This window comes from Marmota flaviventris, chromosome 11 (genome assembly GCF_047511675.1).
Source record: "Marmota flaviventris isolate mMarFla1 chromosome 11, mMarFla1.hap1, whole genome shotgun sequence".
Lineage (NCBI taxonomy): Eukaryota > Metazoa > Chordata > Mammalia > Rodentia > Sciuridae > Marmota > Marmota flaviventris.
The window spans coordinates 32,473,123-32,493,063 of record NC_092508.1 but is presented as its reverse complement, the minus strand read 5'-3'; the positions used below and the strand labels follow the sequence as shown (position 1 = coordinate 32,493,063).

The 19,941-nt window shown below is 36.7% G+C and overlaps 1 protein-coding gene across 1 annotated transcript in view; it reads right to left on the bottom strand.

Annotated features, from left to right (window-relative positions):
- The window catches only part of Ica1l (islet cell autoantigen 1 like), a 67,551-nt gene that overhangs the window by 3,359 nt on the left and 44,251 nt on the right, over positions 1–19,941 (bottom strand). The window contains exon 10 of the mRNA XM_071619366.1: positions 2,417–2,677. Within this exon, the coding sequence (XP_071475467.1) occupies positions 2,417–2,677 (261 nt within the window). The remainder of the gene's footprint in view (positions 1–2,416; positions 2,678–19,941) is intronic.

The following is a 19,941-nucleotide window of genomic DNA, read 5'->3' as shown; positions in this document are numbered from 1 at the left end:
AGAATGCATTACAATTCATATTACACATATAAAGCACAATTTTCCATATTTCTGGTTCTATACAAAGTATATTCACACCATTCGTGTCATCATACATGTACTTAGGGTAATGATGTCCATCTCATTCCACCATAATTTCTACTCCCATGCCCCTTCCCTTCCCCTCCCAACCCTTTACCCTATCTAGAGTTCATCTAATCTTTCCATGTTCTCCCTCCCAACCCCACTATGAATCAGCCTCCTTATATCAGAGAAAACATTTCATCATTTGGTTTTTGGGATTGGCTAACTTCACTTAGCATTATCTTCTCCAACTCTATCCATTTACCTGCAAATGCCATGATTTTATTCTCTGTTATTGCTGAGTAATATTCCATTGTGTATATATACCACCTTTTCTTTATCCATTCATCTACTGAAGGGCATCTAGGTTGGTTCCATAGTTTAACTATTGTGAATGGTGCTACAATAAACATTGATGTGGCTGTGTCCCTGTAGTATGCTGTTTTTAAGTCCTTTGCATATAGACTGAGGAGAGGAATAGTTGGGTCAAAAGGTGGTTCCATTCCCAGTTTTCCAAGGAATCTCCATACTGCTTTCCATAGTGGCTGCACCGTTTTGCATCCCACCAGCAATGTATGAGTGTACCTTTTCCCCACATCCTCACCAACACTTATTGTTGTTTGTATTCTTAATAGCTGCCATTCTGACTGGAGTAAAATGAAATCTTAGAGTAGTTTTGATTTGCATTTCTCTAATTGCTAGAGATGTTGAACATTTTTTCATGTATTTGTTGATTGATTGTATATCACCTTCTGAGAAATGTCTGTTAAGTTCCTTGGCCCATTTATTGATTGGGTTATTTGTTTTTGTTGTTGTTGTTGTTTTTTGGTGTTGAGCTCTTTGAGTTTTTTATATACCTTAGAGACTAGTGCTCTATCTGATGTGCAAGTGGTAAAAATTTGCTCCCAAGCTGTAGGCTCTCTATTCACCTCATTGATGGTTTCTTTTGCTGAGAAGCATTTTAGTTTGAATTCATCCCATTTATTAATTCTTGATTTTAATTCTTATGCTATAGGACACAATACCTTTATTTTATTTATTTGTTTGTTTGTTTATTTATATGTGGTGCTGAGGATCGAACCAGTGCCTCGCACATGCTAGGCAAGCTCTTTATCATTGAGCCGCAACCCCAACCCCAAGGCTCTGCTCTTATGGTGGGAGTGGGTTAATTGTCACAGGAGAAAGCTCCTGACAAAAAAGGTAAGTTTGGCCCCCACCTTCCCTTTGCCTTGAATGCTTCTTACCATGCCACCTTCTGCCATGGCCTGATGTACCAGATACTGACATTGGCTCTTGCCAGCCTAAGCAACTTAGCAAGACCCTGTGTCAAAAATAAAAACTAGGCTAGACGGACGCAGTGACACACTCCTGTAATCCCTGCAGTTCGGGAGGCTGAGGCTGAGGATTGCGAGTTCAAAGCCAGCCTCATCAACTAAGCAAGACCCTGTCTATAAATAAATAAATAAATAGGGCTAGGGATGTGGTTCAGTGGTTATGTGGCCTGAGTTAATCCTCAGTACCAAAAAAAAAAAAAAAAAGTGAATATGCATTACAGAAAGGTTTTATCCTCAAGCCAATGGTGCTTCATTTTTAGAAAATCTAAAGTAGACATTGGAATTTGCTTCTTGGGAAATAACTAGTGGAACTGGAAGATCTATTAGGAGCTCTCTTGAAGCAAGCTGGGAAACCAAATGAGTCTCTAAATAGCTCTGGTCATGGAGTAGAGAGGAAGCGTGGAAAATTTGAAAAATGTTTGAGAACAAAATGAGTAGGACCTGGTAATCAGTAAGGATGTGGGAGCAAAATGACTCCCAAGGTGCAGAGATGGACACCAGACAGTGGTGCTGCAGGTGAGCAGCAGGAGCCCTTGTGACAAAGCAGGTGATCCTTTCTTCAGGTAGATCTGTACCCTCAGCCTGCTCCAGCATCCTCCACCCCTGCTGCCTTGCCCAGAAGGCTGCCCTGCAGTCAGCCACCAGAGCTTTTTTAAAATTTCTTGCCAACTTTGAACCCACAGGAAGAAAACACACCAAATCTTACTTGATGAAAAAAAGTCCCGGGGTAATTTAGTAGGCCAAATATTATAAATCAGATACCTGGGAAAATTGATGAAGACATGTGGGTTTGGTGGAGGTGGCAAAAAAAAAAACCAGCCTTTCTTTTCAGTCTTGTTGACGGATTCCAGTGGTGACTCTATTTGATATATTTCCATTTGACCAGAGTGACTGCAGATTTTATCTAGTAGCACTGAAGTTAAAATCCATCTCCTTGTTCATTCTAGCATCAAGTACATAATTTTGCTTCACAAAGATAAAATAAGGCACATGTATCAAAATGTTTCATAGATACTCACTGTTGAAAGCTCCAGCAGCATGAAAGCCAAGATCAAAGAGCTGTGAAGGAAGGAATCGAGAGGAATGAGCGAGAGGCTCAGACCCCACAGAAGGCTCCTGGGACATGAGACCGGCACTGGGGCTCCCATAGGAAGTCTGGCATTCTTGGGTGGATTCACTAGTACTTGAAGAACCAGGACTTAGGAGATTGTTCAGAAATGAGAATTCCTTCTCAAAATCTTCTCCTTCCAATGAATCAACAGGTAAATCTTTCACAACCACTGATTGAAAATAGAAACAGAAAGCCTTTTTTTTTCCAGTTTAAAGAAATGACAGTAGGACATACAAGAACAACGAAACAAATTTATCCTATTTTATTAACAATTTTCTAATCAATTTCATCATTAGTTTATGGGACGGTTGGGGGCAGGATTTAGATCAAAAAGGTTACATTTTTACAGTGAAGATATAACACAAATATCTACATATAAAATAAGCTATCACCTATGATAGACAAAAATGATGAGAAGAGATACAAGGAGATAGTAACAAATCAATAGGAGATTTTAATATGCCACACTCAGTAAAACACAGCTAAGAAGGACAAAAGATGAGTAAAGATATAGAAAACCCAGACAGCATAATCAATAAGGGGGTTATTTTGGATGTACACAAACCCTGAGACTAGAAACAAACCTTCTCAAGCACACATTGAAAATGCACAAAGCTAGGTATAGTGCCCCATGCCTGTAATTCCAGTGGCTCAGGAGGCTGAGGCAGGAGGATCAAGAGTTCAAAGCCAGGGGATGGGGTTGTAGCTCAGTGGTAGAGCGCTTGCCTTGCACTTGTGAGACTCTGGGTTCAATCCTCAGAAACACATAAAAATAAACAAAATAAAGGCATGCTGTCCATCTACAACTTAAAAAAAAGAGTTCAAAGATAGCCCTACTTTGCAGGGACCCTAAGCAACCTGGCAAGACCCTGTCTCTAAATAAAATACAAAAAAGGGCTAGGGATATGGCCCCTGGGTTCAATTCCCAGTGACCCTCCCCAAAAAAATCACAAAAAATGATCAACTTAAAAATCAGTTCTTAAAGTAGAGATATTATAAACAACAGGCTTTGATTACAGTGTAATAAAATGAAATAATTTTAAAATGAAACTAAAAAAGGGCTATAAAACTAAAAGTCTATGAAACACTCTTGGTTGAAAGGGGAACAGACTTTCTGAAATACAGTGAAAAAGTATTTCCTATCATAATCCATGAGACACATAAAGAGCAATGAACAGAGGAAAGGTAGCCCTTAAATGCTTATCAATAAAAATGAAAGCAAGGGGTTTCCATCATGACAGAATAAGAAGCTCAACCAGCCTACACCTCAGTGTAACTGGTGAAAGTTGGTTTGTTTGTTTTGTTTAATTTAATTCTCTAATCTTTTGAGACAGTGTCTCACTAAGTTGCTTAGTGCCTTGCTAAATTGCTGAGGCTGACCTCAAACTCAGGATCCTCCCACCTCAGCCTCCCAAGTTACTAAGATTACAGGCATGCATCACCATGTCCAGCTTACGGGGTGTTTGTTTGTTTGTTTGTTTTAAAGAGAGAATGAGAGAGAATTTTTTTTAATATTTATTTTTTAGGATCTGAACCCAGGATTGAACCCAGGCCACACGCATGCCAGGCGAGTGCGCTACCACTTGAGCCACATCCCCAGCCCTGTTTGTTTTTTAAGCATTTAAAGTCTCTGGAAATTGTCCCAAGGACATAAAAAATATGAAAACATTTGACTCAATGTTTTAGTCAATGTTCTAGTGTACTAGAATTCAAGAGGAACAGGGAGACTCTGGTGTTTGAACTGAGAACCATTCCCTTCCTATTCCTCCCAACTTGGCCAGATGGAAATTCCACTCCAGTTTGGTATAGCCCAAAACACAGGGTTCCCTCTCCCTCAGTGCTCAGTTAAAGGATACCTTCCAGGAGGGGTAAAATGCCAGCTTTTCACAGGTTGCTCCCAGTTGCCTGTTGTCAAACCTGTCCCATGACTGTAGTCAAGAGTGGAGACTCCCATCTCCCACCCAGACCCACATGTCAGATGGAGACTCTGGAGTTAGGCATGGCAAGCTAAGGATGCTAGGGCCCTGAGCACTTGGTCCTGTGTGTAAAGTTGTAGTTTCATGAAGCCAAAAAGACCTCAGACTCCTGTCATCTCTCTTCATCTAGCATTCAACTTGTACAACAGGTTTATCACAGAGAAGCATGCCATTGTCCCCACTCCTAGCTCAGTCCCTCACTCAGAGATTTTCTTTAGGGGAGAGAAGCAGACCACAAAAAAGATAGCTCCTAACCTCTTCACAAAAGAACTAACTTTATTCTCAACAAAGTATGGAAATGTTCAAGCCAAAGAATGCTCTAGATAACGAAGGCTGTGAAAAGCAACTGGTGGTTGCATTGGACATTCAGGCTAAACTGTAGGCCAGTTAGTTTGCCTGAAAAAGCCAGCTAACATCAGAACAAATTTCAAACATTGACCTTGAGAACAAGTCCATATTTGATTGTTTTAATCTGTGGAACAATTTATGCTCAAGGGTATTTTTTAAATTAATAGAGCAATCAGCTATAAATGACAGCTGGGTATAGTCAGAGAGAGACTGTCAGAGAACTCTACTGAAACTGTCATCACAGGGCCCAACCTAAACCTTATAATGTGTCCCACTAGTGGGGGTGGGAAAAGAGGAAGATGAAGAATAGATTCCAATAAAAGAATTCAACCTCTTGGCAAATGAACAAGCAAATAAGTTTCAGAGGGGGAGTACCAATACCCAAAGTTACTTAAATATATTATTTAAAATGTCTGTTTTCCAACAAAAAGATGTGAGTCATGTACAGAAATTGGAAAGTATGATGCCTAAATCAGCAAGAAGGCAGGCCACAGAAGCTGCAGGTGAGACTGACTAGGTGTTAGATTTAAAGACAAAGACTTCAGAGTCACACTTATATGCAGAGAAATAAAGGAATCCATGATTAAAGAAATAAAGGAAATGGATTGGGAACAAGATGGTGGCTGTCTGCTCAACTTGAACGACTGTTTATGAATAATCACCATCACAAGAGCTAAGAAAGAGCCAGATGGGAAACCACAATGCCTGGTTGTATTATGACAATAAGAAAAGGGCAGGAAAGAGTTTGTCATGTCATCCCTGTCCCAACTCCATTAAGCACACACAGGGGAGATGCCCCCAGCTTGGGGGAGAGAGAAAATTTTAGTGCAGGCCTCTGATTACCAGGTCTGCTGTGCCAGACAGGATCCCAGAGTTCCTACCCTAAGACCAGTATCTGCAGATTGATCCTTTGGATCCTCCTTAGTCAGATGTCCAAAAGGACTGCCTCCATCAACTCTTTGCCACCCTCAGACATAAGAGCAAGAAGCAAAGCTCCAGCCACCAGGGCACAGGGCAGGAAAGTGAGCATAGGACTTTGCCTCAATGCCAGGCTCCTCTTTAGGCTAATGCTCACAGACGAGTCTCTAGACCTACACCTGCATCAGGTAGAGACCTGACTCTGGTAGGACAGACATATTTATCTTTTACCCCACGTCACTGGCAATCACACATGGGACTGGCACCCAAACTTAAGACTGTGTAAGTTCCTATGGCTGTGCAACTTGGGTATTATGTGGCTTAGTGTCATTCAGATGGCCATGGGGCTGCCTCTGCCACCCCTCCCAACTTTGGGCACACAGCAAGGAACAAGAGGCCAGCCACTATGGAGTAGATCAGCAAAATGACACAGAACTGTATTTTGGAACTTAGTTGCTGAGCTAGTAAAACCCAACATTGGGGAAGATCCTAATGGTCTCTGTCTTCAAGCCAGTGCCTATGGATGAAGCCTGTGAACCTGACCTATTGCCAAATAAAGACACTTGGCCACTGATGATCAGATTTATATACCATCCAGAATCAACCTGGGGCTAGCTGCAGCAGTCTTGGGCTGTAAGTTCACTATAGCAGGAAGCCCGTAGCAGCCTACATCTTACTGTGCTGGTTTCAGCAGACAGTGGGCTCCAAATATGATCTAGCATTGCAACATTGGTGACCACATGCACAGAATAACTGTCTGGGACAAGAAAAAGGAGGAAAGCACCAAGTCACTCCCTAAAAGCCTGGGACTTGCTCAGTGAGGTTCAGAGCCAGACAGAGTCCTGTGGTGTCTTCCAACAGACCAGTGAATATGATTGAAGTGTCTGGGCCTATCCCAGGCCCAGGCAGAGGTTTGTGAGAAAAGAACACTTTATAGATACTCCCCAACCACGGACTTGGGACAAACTGGGTTTGGGGCAACCATCAGTGCTACAACAGAAAAACACCAATAAGAGACTTTTAACAAACTTAAGATACTGGGCACCATCTAGAGCTGAAGTAGTGGAAATGTCCACAGGTTCAAAGATTACTACAATGCTTAGAAATTCTGGAGGGACAGACACAAAGCTAGATTATGAAGACTGGAATATCCAAGGCAATGTGCACCAAATGTTGTATGTCAACAATCATCAAGAACTTCAGGGAACACTGACTGCACCTGATGAACAAAATAAGGCACCAGGAAGGGATTACAGCAATTGATATTTGAAAACTCTTGGACAGATAATTAAAAATAACTTTTAAAGAATTTCAACGAGGGGCTAGGGTTGTAGTTCAAGTGTGGAGTGCTTGCCTCATGCATGACATGTGAGGCACTGGGTTTGATCTTTAGCACTACATAAAAATAAATAAATAAAGGTATTATATACATCTACAAGTAAAAATATTTTTTTAAAAAAGAATCAACAACAGGCAGGGGATATAGCTCAGTTGGTAGACTGTTTGCCTCACATGCACAAGGCCCTGGGTTCATTCAATCCCCAACACCACAAAAAAAAAAAAAAAAGAGCTTCAAGAAAACACAGAAATGATTCAATACTTTTTTTTTTTTAACCAAGGATTGAATCCAGGGATATTTAACCACTGAATCACATCCTGGCCCTTTTTATATTTTATTTAGAGTCGGGGTCTCACTGAGTTGCTTAGAGCCTCAAATTGCTGAGGCTGACTTTGAACTCGTGATCCTCCTATGCGCCAAGGTGCCTGGCATGATTCAATAGTGTTAAAGAAATTTAACAGATTGATGTAAATTTTTTGTGGGGGGTACCAAGGATTAAACTTAGGACACTCAACCACTGAGCCACATCCCCAGCCCTATTTTGTATTTTGTTTAGAGGCAGGGTCTCACGAGTTGCTTAGCACCTTGCAGTTGCTGAGGCTGGCTTCGAACTCATGATCCTTTGGCTTCAGCTGCCTGGGCCACTGGGATTACAGGTGTGCACCACCACACTTGGCCAGATTGAAGTAATTTTTTAAAAATCAAATCCTTGAGCTAAAAAGAACACTAAGCATATTTTAACATCTTGCATGGTATGATAGTGGAATAAATCAACCACAAGAAAGAATTAGTGATCTTAAAAATAGACTATTTGGAAAAACACAGTGGGAGGATAAAGAATAAAGGGAAAGAAGAAAGTTATGAAAACTTTGGGATAGCATTAATACAGCAAATATTTTTGAGTTGTGGGGGTCAGAAGGAACTTGAGAATGCCAAAGGAATAGAAAGTTTATTCAAAGAGATGATAACTGAAAATTTCCCAAACATAGAGAAAGATACAACTAGCCAAATATAGGAATGTCAAAGGTCAACAAAAATTCAATTCAACAAAGAACCAAAGAATACATAATAATCAAGTTATTCAAGGTTGAAGATAGAAAAGATTTTTCAGGGCAGCAAGAGAAAATAAGGATGTCCCAATGTGCTTGATTGCAGATTTCTCAGAAGTGTGAAGGGAAAAAACTGGTAATCAATAATACTGTATCCCCCAAAAGCTATCCTTTATATATGAAGGAGATATAAAGATATACCCAAACAAAAGCAGAGAGAATTTATTATCACTATACCTGTCCTATAAGAAATGCTAGAGGGAACTCTTCAAACTGAAAGAAAGAGATGTTAGTGAATAAAAAGAAAATACCATACGATATAAAACTCATTGGTAAGAGTAACTATATAGATAAATTCAGAATGTTCTAATGTAAACATGATGTATAAAACTCTTCATATCTTTAGTATGAAGACTAAAGAGCAATTAAAATACTGTTAAGTACATTAATATTTTAGGCAAAAGGTGATATAGAAAGATATATAGAAAGATAACTGGAACATCAAAAATTCAAAATGTGGGCTCAGTGGTAGAGCACTAGCCTAGCATGTGTGAGGCACTGGGTTCTATTCTCAGCACCACATATAAATGAAAAACTAAAGGTCTGTCAACAACTAAAAAAAAATTCTTAAAAAATTCAAAATGTGAAAAGGCATAAAGTGTAAGTGTAGATTTTATCAGTTTTTAAAATATTTTTTCTTTTCATATCCATGTGTTCAATGATAAATTGCCATCATTTCAAAATGGTTTGTTATAAACAAAATATTTTTCTAAACTTCATGGTAACCACAAAGCAAAAGTCTATAAGTGACACATGAAAAAGAATAAGGGATCAAAACATTTTACTGCAGAAAATCAACCACAAAAGAAGATGAAAAGGAGGGAGAAGGACTATAATGAAACTAGTAAACAAGTATCAAAATGATAGTAGTAAAACCTTAATTATCCAAAATTACCTTAAATATAAGTGGATTAAATTTCCCAATTAAAAGTTACAGAGTAACTGAATGGATTTTATTTTAAAAATGACTCAACTATATGCTGCTTACAAGAAACTCATTTCACCTCTGAGAATACACATAGACTGAAAATGAAAGGATGGAAAAAATATTCCATGCAAATGTAATCCAAAAGAAAGCAGATATTGCCATATTTAGCTAAATTAGGCTTTAAGAAGCAGAAAAAAGGAGATAAGAAAGGTCAAAAGAGAATTTTTACATCTCACATTCTTCAATGAATGTATCATTTAAACAGAAAATCAACAAACAGCAGATGTGAACTGAACCCTAGACCAGTGAATGTAACAGACATCTACAAAACATTCCATTCAACAGTGACAGAGTACACATCTTCTCAAACGTACATGAAATATTCACCAGAATAGTATTCACCAGAATAGATCATATGGTAAGTCTCAGTTTTGAAAACTGAAAAAAAATATTGAGTATATTTTCTAACTAAAATGCAATGAAACAAAAAAATAATAACAAGAAAAATTTGGGAATTGTGCAAACACATGGAAATTAAACAATTTATTTCTAAACAACTAATAGATCAAGGGGAAAAGAAGGAAATAAAATTTTTAAAATATGATAATGGAAACACCACATACCAAAACCTATGGGCTATAGCAAAAGCAGCACTAAAAGGGAATTTTAGAGTAATCAGTGTCTGCATTAAAAAAAATAGAGTTGGGGTATACTTCAGTGGCTCAATGGAATAGTCTCAATCCTCAGCCCCTCGACCCCCAATATCTCAATCTATTGCTGCATCTTAAGGAACTAAAAACAAACTAAACCCAAAATTAGTAGAAGGAAGGAAATAATAATATCAGAGCAGAAATATTTTTCTATATATTCATGTCTATTTTCTATATGTATATACAACTGACACCAAAGAAATATAAAGGATCATCAGAGATTATTATGAACAAATATATATGCAATAAATTTGATAACCTGGAAGAAATGGATAAATTCCTAGACACATACACCTTACCAAAATTGAAACAAAGAAATAGCCTAAACAAACCAATAATGAGTAATGAGATTGAATCAGTAATAAAAAGTCTCCCATCAAAGAAAAGCCTAGGATGAGATGGCTTCACTACTGAATTTTACTGAATATTGAAAGAAGGTCAGCTGGGCACAGTGGCACATGCCTGTAATCCCAGCAGCTAAGGAGGCTGAGGCAGGATGATCACAAGATCAAAGCTGGCCTCAGCAACTTAGCTAGGCCCTAAGCAACTTAATGAGACCCTATCTCTAAGTTAAAAAAAAAAAGTACCCCTGAGTTCAGGTTCAATCCCTGCTACCAAAAAAAAAAAAGAAAATAAAAAAAAAAAGGACCGACTGATACCAGTTTTTCTTAAATTATTCCAAAATATTGAAGAGGTGGGAACTCTTCCAATCTCATGTTATAAGGCCAGCATTACCTGGAAACCAAAACTGTACAAGGACAGACAGACAAACGACACATAAGCTACAGGCCAATATCCTTGATGACTACAAATGAAAAATCTTCAACAGAATACTAGCAAACTGTATCCAATATTACATCAAACTGTATCCAGTAGCATATGAAGAAGATTTTTCACCAGGATCAAATGAGATCCCAGGGATGCAAAAATAGTTCAATACGTGCAAATCAACAAACACGACAGAACACATCTACAGAAGGACAAAAACCAAATAATTATAAGCAATATCTGAAAGTTATACAGGTAACCTTTAATAAATATAAAGATGTCTTTAAGTTTAAAATGTCTCAACACCATCCACTTTCAGCTTAACATTTAATGTGATCACAATAAAATCATCAATAAGCATTTTCATGAAGCTATTTAACATGATATGCGTACTGCAAAATAAACATGCAAGAATATCTAAGCAAATAAAAAGAAGGTATACTACCCTTACCAGATATTAAAACATATAAGAATTTTTCTATAATTAAAATCTGGTACATTCACATGCCAATGAAAAATAAAGTCCAGAAATGCATTGAAGTTCAAATTTAGCATATAATATTACCTCAAATTGCAAAGACAAAGATGGTAGTTTTAAAAAATTAGGTAAAAAATAACCATTTTTAAAGAGGAATATTTAATCCATCACTAACATCATACACAGGAATATTGTGTTAGTATTGCATGACATTGAATAGACAAATTATATTCACTTATTCAACAAATATTTACTGAATGCCTATACTGCTGAAAGGTAGATACACAAGACAGTAAAACAAACATAGTCCTAGCTGTCTTTACAGTTATGCAAATACATTTAATTTCCATTGTGTTATAAAGTAGACATAATGATTGCATTCTTTTTTTTTTTAAAGACAGAGAGGGAGAGAGAGAGAGAATTTTAATATTTATTTTTTTTTTTAGTTTTCGGCAGACATAACATCTTTGTTTGTATGTGGTGCTGAGGATCGAACCCGGGCCGCACGCATACCAGGCGAGCGCGCTACCGCTTGAGCCACATCCCCAGCCCATAATTGCATTCTTATGTAGAGACCTATGCAATTTCTAATATTAAGGAAATAAATGCTAAATAAAAATTGAAGAATTTTAAGTAATAGAGTATTCATATGTGGCAAAATTATAACATTAGCATTTTCAGAGTTAGAAAACCAAGGTAATTAAAGTTCTCTCATTTGAAAATGTTTTTCCTTGTAATCTTCAGTTCCCAAAATAAAAGTATAGACAAAGTAAGTTGATCAAGTATTACCCTAATACCAAAACCAAACTAAAATTTGGTTTAGTTAAAAAACTACAGAGCTGTATCCCTGATGAACACAGGTATAATAATCCTCAACAAAATACTAGCAAACCAAATCTAACAGCACATTGATAAGATTATATACCATGATCAAGTGAGATTTATCCCAGGAAGGCAAGGATGGTACTATATAGGCAAATCAATTAAGTATAATACATTACATCAATAGAACGAAGGATAAAAACAATATGATCATCTCAATAGCCGCAGAAAAGCATTTTATAAAATTTAATATTCCTTCATGATAAAAAACTCTCAACAAATTAGCTATAGAAAGAGCATACCTCAACTCAGTTAAGGTTATATGACAATGCCACCACTAATATCATACTAAATGGGGAAATAGTGAAAGGATTTTCTCTAAAATATGGAACAAGACCTGTCTACTTTCACCACTTTTACTCAAAATGGTACTGGAAGTTGTAGCCAGAGCAAGTAGGCCAGAGAAAGAAGTAAATTGCATCCAAATTGAGAAGGAGGAAGTCAAACTATCCTTGTTGGCAGACAGTGAATTATATTTAGAAAAACATGAAGACTACCAAAATATTGTTAGAACTGATGAACAAATTCAGGAAGTACAGGATACAAGACCAACATACAAAAACCTCTAGTGTCTCTGTATACCAATAACAGATTAGCTGAAAAAGAAATCAAGAAAGCAATCTCATTTACAATAACCACAAAAATAAAATACCAAGAAATGATTCTAATCAACAAGGTGCCAGAACTCTAAAATGAAAACTATTAAACACTGATGAAAAAAATGGAAGAGAACACACATACAAAAGAAGACATCTCATGGTCATAGAGTAGAAGAATCAAGTTAAGTGTTCATACTACTCAGAGTGGTTTAGAGATTAAATGCAGATCCCTGGCTAATGCAATTTCTACCTAAATACCAATGATATTCTTCACATATAGGAGGAAAAAATCTTTATGGTACCAACCACAAAAGCGAAAGCGGTCTTGATAAAAAGAACAAATAAGGAGGCATCACAATCCCTGACTTCAAAAACATACTATTAAAGCCATGGTAACTGAGATAGACCAATGGAATTGACTAGAGAAACCAGAAATAAATTCATGTGTATTCAGCCAAGTGAAGTTCAACAAAGGCACCAAGAATACACATTGGAGAAAGCACAGTCTCTTTAATAAGTGGTGTGTAAAAAGTGGGATATTCATATGCAGAAGAATGAAACTAGATCCCTATCACAATATACAAAATCAATTCAAAATGGATCAAAGGCTTAAATGTAAGGCATTAAACTATGAACTACTAAAAGAAAATGTAAGGGAGGTGCTTCAGGATAAAGATCTGGGCAAATATTTTTTTGGATTGACCCTTCAAAAACATAGGTATAACCAGCATGGTGGCACACATTTCTAATCCCAGATGCTAGGGAGGCTGAAACGGGAGGATTGTAAGTTCATTGCCAGCCTCAACAACTTAACGAGGCCCTAGGCAACTTAGTGAGACCCTGTCTCAATAAAAACTAAAAACAGGACAATCCCACTACTGGGTATATATCCAAAGGAAATAAAATCAGTATGTCAAAGAGCAATCTGCACTTGCATGTTTATTACAGCACTAGTCACATTAGCCAAGTATGGAATGAACCTAGGTGTCTATCAACATATGAATGGAAAAGGAAAATGTGGTAAATATATGTATATAATAGAGTGTTATTCATCTGTAAAGAGGAATGAAATTCTATCATTTGCAGCACCACTAATGGAACTGTAGGTCATTAAGTGAAATAAGCCAGTTACAGAAAGACAACACATTTGAGAATAAAATAGTGGTTACCAGAGCTTGGGAATAATGTTGGGGAGAAGGGAGGGAGAGAAGGCTTTACAGATATAGAAGTGCAATCAGGTGGAAGAATAACTTCTAATGTTCTATAACACAGCTGGATAACTATGGTTATATCAACTAATTGTGTTTTTCAAAATAATAGAAGCTGGGCATAGTGGCACACACTTGGGAGGCTGAGGCAGGATGATTGAGCCCTTGTCTCAAAAAATAAAAAACTGTAGCTCAGTGATAGAGCACCCCCTATATGCAATCTCCAATACTGAAAAAAGGCTAGTAGAATTTTTAAGTTCTTATCTCTAAAAAAAGGAAAAGTGTTTGAGGAGTTACCTGACTTGATCATTATACGCTATTTACATGTATTGAAATATAACTTTACTCCATAAATATTTACATTTATTATGTCAACTTAAAATATTTTTAAATGATAAGTTAATCAAGAAGAAATTTAATAGGCTGAGGCAGGAGGATCACAAATTTGAGGCCAGCCTCAGCAACTTAGTAAGACCCTATCTCAAAAATTAAATAGGGCTAGGGATGTAGCTCAATGATATAGCACCCCCTGGGTTTAATCCCTACTATCTTTAAAAAAAAAGAAATTTAGCAAGCTTATTTAATGTAATATTTTATAATAGTTATATCATTTCTTTTTTAAAATTGTTGTATGATTTTTTAAATAGCTTTATTTTATTTTTATATGGTGCTAAGGATTGAACCCAGTGCCTCACGCATGCCAGGCAAGTGCTCTACCACTAAGCCCCAGCCCCAGCCCCAGCCCTAATTATATCATTTCTAATCATTCAAATAAGATTATAACTCATGTAAAAGGGAGATAAAAATTTTAAGGACTCATATATATACACATATATAATTATATATCACATTTGTGTGTGTGTGTATACATAAAAAACAAGTAAAATTGTAATAACTACAGGTGTTCAGATCCTTCATTTTATCTATGACAACTTGAAGTTAAAAGCTTTCCCATTCCCAAGACAATTCCTTTCCTGGTAAACCTTTTTTTTTTTCTTTTTTCCTTTTCCAAGAAAGGACCTATTCTTATTCTACATTCTTTGAGAGGCAGTTTTCTATTTTGTTCTGCCTGACTTCCATACCTCTGACACTCTGATACATACAATTGTGTTCATTTTATGTTGAATTAATGGATATGGTATATATTTTTACCTTCATTATTTTTAAATGAAAATTCATATGTATCCTGTACCACATGTTGTTTTGAAATATGTATATTCTGTGGAATGACTAAATTGAATTAACATAGGCATTATTTTACATACTTAATTTTTGTGGTAAGAACACTAAAACTTCACTCAGAAATATTCAAGAATACAAAACCTTGAATCTTCTTATTAGCTATAGTCACCATATTGCACAATAGATCTCTCTCTCTCTCTCTCTCTCTCTCTCTCTCTCTCTCTCTCGGTAACAGAAATTAAACCCAATGGTGCTTTACCACTGAGCCACATCCACAGATACTTTTATTTTTTATTTTGAGACAGGGTTTCACTAAGTTGCTTAGGGCCTCCTCAAGTTGCTGAGCCTGCCTTTGAACTTTCGATCCTCCTGCCTCAGATTCCCAAGCCTCTGGGATTACAGATGTGTGCCACTCAGCTGGTCAACTTTTTAATCAAAGGTTGCTTTATTCTTGCAGGGTATAGCAATAAGCAGCATGTCTACATTTCTCACCTAATCTGGGGCATGAACAGCAATGGTTCTCACATGAAGGGAAAGTTCAGATACAAGCTCTTAAAGACAGGATATTTTCTCAGGATCAAAAACTAAATCCTGGGCTGGGGTTGTTGGCTCAGTGGTAGAGTGCTTGCCTAGCATGTGTGAGATCCTGGGTTCAATTCTCAGCACTACATATAAATACATAAAATAAAGATCCATCAACAGCTAAAATATATAAATTATACACACACACACACACACACACACACACATATATATATATATATATATATATTTTTTTTTTTTTTTTTTTTAAAGACTGTATCCTCTCTTGTGTTTTCCTTTTTTATGTTTTTGACATTTAAAAAGTCAAACATACAAGCTGGGCATGGTGGCACATGCCTCTAATCCCAGTGGCTTGGGAAGCTGAGGCAGGAGGATCACAAGTTCAAGGCTAAGTTCAACAACTAAGTGAGGCCCTAAGCAACTTAAAGAGAACCTGTATCAAAAGGGTCAGGGTGGGGGAGAGGAAGTGGGGGGGCTGGCTATGTGACTCAGTGGTTGAACACCCCCAGGTTCAATTTCTAGTACAAAAAAAAAAAAAAAACCCATAGGCAAAATCACTGCTAAAAAACATGTTTCCCTTGTTTTGAACTTATACTAAGACAAATACAAGTATTCCCTACTGCTTCATAGGGAGGCAGTTCTTGAGTCGGTTTTTGGAATAATCTTTCCTTACTTCATTTGCTACCCAGTACAAACATAATAGACCCACACCCTTAAAAACAAACAAAAAAACAAACAAGATTTTGATATCTTCAGCCATTACCAAGGCCATTTTAAAAAATGAAATGTAAATTTTTCCTCCATACAAGTGTGGAGAGTGTTGTGTATGGAGAACTTAGAGGATTTTATGCATCTAAGGCCAGGGACTAATATGTCTATTACACAGTTTAAGATATGACAAAAGAATATAGGCAGAGTAGAAAATACTAGAATAACCAAAATAATTGAAGGGGAAACAATTCAAAAGGAAGGTTTAAGGAATTTAATGTTAGCTTTATGATAAAGAACCTAAAGGATAAGTTAGGTTTTTAAGTTCTAATACATTATAAAGATGTTGAAGAAGTACAGAAAAATGCAAAAAAAAAAAATTGACTTTATCAGCAAAGATTTTAGTTGAACATATGAAAAGGAGAAGGAAAATCTGGGAATGGGAAAGAGATTCTAGAAGTAGCCAGAGAAGGAAGTAAGAAGGAGCATCAGAGTTGATGGGAGAGGAACAGGAATGAATGACAAGAGAAAGGCAGATTAATTGTATGTCCTCCTCTGAGAAGTGTCTGTTCAGGTCCTTGGCCCATTTGTTGATTGGGTTGTTTGTTCTCTTATTGTCTAATTTTTTGAGTTCTTTGTATACTCTGGATATTAGGGCTCTATCAACAAGTACATGAAAAAATGCTCACCATCTCTAGCAGTCAGAGAAATGCAAATCAAAACCACCCTAAGATACCATCTCACTCCAGTTAGATTGGCAGCCATTATGAAGTCAAACAACAACAAGTGCTGGCGAGGATGTGGGGAAAAGGGTACACTTGTACATTGCTGGTGGGACTGCAAATTGGTGCAGCCAATTTGGAAAGCAGTATGGAGATTTCTTGGAAAGCTGGGAATGGAGCCACCATTTGACCCAGCTATTCCCCTTCTCGGTCTATTCCCTAAAGACCTAAAAAGAGCATGCTACAGGGACACTGCTACATCGATGTTCATAGCAGCACAATTCACAATAGCAAGACTGTGGAACCAACCTAGATGCCCTTCAATAGATGAATGGATAAAAAAAATGTGGCATTTATACACAATGGAGTATTACTCTGCATTAAAAAATGACAAAATCATAGAATTTACAGGGAAATGGATGGCATTAGAGCAGATTATGCTAAGTGAAGCTAGCCAATCCCTAAAAAACAAATGCCAAATGTCTTCTTTGATATAAGGAGAGTAACTAAGAACAGAGTAGGGTCGAAGAGCATGAGAAGAAGATTAACATTAAACAGGGATGAGAGGTGGGAGGGAAAGGGAGAGAGAAGGGAAATTGCATGGAAATGGAAGGAGACCCTCAGAGTTATACAAAAGTACATACAAGAGGAAGTGAGGGGAAAGGGAAAAATAATACAAGGGGGACAAATGAATGTCAGTAGAGGGGGCAGAGAGAGAAGAGGGGAGGGGAGGGGAGGGGAGGGGGGGATAGTAGAGGATAGGAAAGGCAGCAGAACACAACAGACACTAGTATGGCAATATGTAAATCAATGGATGTGTAACTGATGTGATTCTGCAATCTGTATATGGGGTAAAAATGGGAGCTCATAACCCACTTGAATCAAAGTGTGAAATATGATATATCAAGAACTATGTAATGTTTTGAATAGCCAACAATAAAAAATTTAAAAAAAAAAGAGAAAGGAAGAATCACACCAGCAAGTTTTATAAGCCATAGAAATAATTCAGGGGAATTGAGAGATCTGTTAAAGAATCCTCAAGGAAGTATACTGTTTACAATGAGGGTAACCTCCCTCCTTGTCTTTCCCCAAATCTTCAGTAATGGTCTGCTTTACTCCACTGTGTGTTTGGTGATTAATGTGGGATTTGGATTCATTTGATTTTCATCCTAGATACATGATACTAGAAAAAAACAAGTATAAGAATGAGGAAGGGCTAGTTCAAAAGATTAGCTTTATTCCACCTAAGAACTACCACTTGAGTGATATCTCATAGCATAAATGTTTGAAGGATTTCAAGTTCCTCAACATAGTGCCTAAAGTTACTCAAAGTGTGGAATGTTTATATTTTCAAGAAAATTTTTTCCAGTTTCCACTTTTTTAATATATATTTTTTAGTTGTAGATGGACACAATACCTTTATTTTGTTTGTTTATTTTTATGTGGTGCTGAGGATCAAACCCAGTGCCTCACACATCCTAGGTGAGCACTCTACCATTGAGCCACAGCCACAGCCCTCTAGTTTTCACTTTTATAAGTAGTGCTAGTATTATTTGGGTCCCAGGGACGCTGAATATTTTTAAAATGTTATTATTATTATTACCTGTGCAAAAATGCTACTTGGAATTTTAGAAGATAAGACACTCAGAAGGACCCTTGCCCCCCCCAAAAAAAGAATTCTCACTAAAATTATGAAAAACACTTTTAATGCATATCTAGACTAAATCCAGATCTAGGAAAGATGAGCAGCAAGCAAAGAGGAAAGACAGATCCCCTTTCCATGTTGACACTGTTCTCTGGAGACAAAGCCTTCAACACAAGAAAACCAAGCTGATCCCAGAATTCCAACACTGAGCTGACAGGCTCTGAAAGGAGGTTAAAGGGGTCTCCAGGCTATGAATATTCCTCAACTCTGAAACCAAGCAATATAAGCAAATACTTGTTACACTTCCAGGATTCTCACAGATTGAGAGCAAATAAAAATTAGCTCATAATCAGAAATCACTAAACAAACTACCACAAGAAAATTAGAGGACGTCAAATATTTGTATTTTTAAATACAAATATGAGTCAAAAAGCAAGAAAGAGCAAAGGACTATAAAAACCCACTACAGAAATTCATAGAAAAACCAAATAGAACTTTTAGAAATAAAATGTATAGGGGGAAACTTGCTGTATACATTACACAATAGACTGGAAGCAAGAAGAGAAAATTAGTGAAAAACAGATCTGAATAACTTACCTACAGTGCTGTGTAGAGTGAAAAGGGAATGGCAAATATGAAATAGAAGTTAAAAGATATAAGGAATTAATGAAAGGGTCCACCATAAGCTTACTGGAGTGGAGGAAGGAAAGAATAAGGAAAATAGAAAAGAAGCAATATTTTAAAAAATAATGTTTAAGCCATGCATATTTTACCAAACTAAAAAAGTAAGAATGGTTGAGATAAAAGACAGATTTAAGGAATGCAATTTATATACCATCACAGATTAAAACAACAACAAAAATTAATATATCTTGGCACATTGTACTAAAAGAGCAGAACACCCAAAACAAAGAACACATCCTAAAAGTAGCCAAATAGAAAAGTCAAAGTCACTATACAGGAATAATAATCTGATTAACATTTTTTCTTTTCCTCAACAAAACCAGTGGAATGATGGAACAGTAATTTTTGAAATTACCAAAGTTCTGGAAGAAAATACTAACCAACCTAAAATTGTTTGCTGAGCAAACTCTTTCAAAAGTGAGAAATAACAATATATCCAGGTATATATAAGCCAAGTTTACCACCAATATATCTTCTTAACAACTTTTAAACTAAAGGGCAGATAAGAAGAATGAACTCATAATGAAGATTTGAAATATATGAAGAAATAATAAGAAAGGAAAATATTGGTAAATCTAATATTCATAAAATAATTTCTTAATTTGTGAAAAAGAGAAATAAAATATTAATACTTAAAGAGCTGGTATGGCAATAATTGGGATTAGTATTCTAAGGTCTTTTGAATA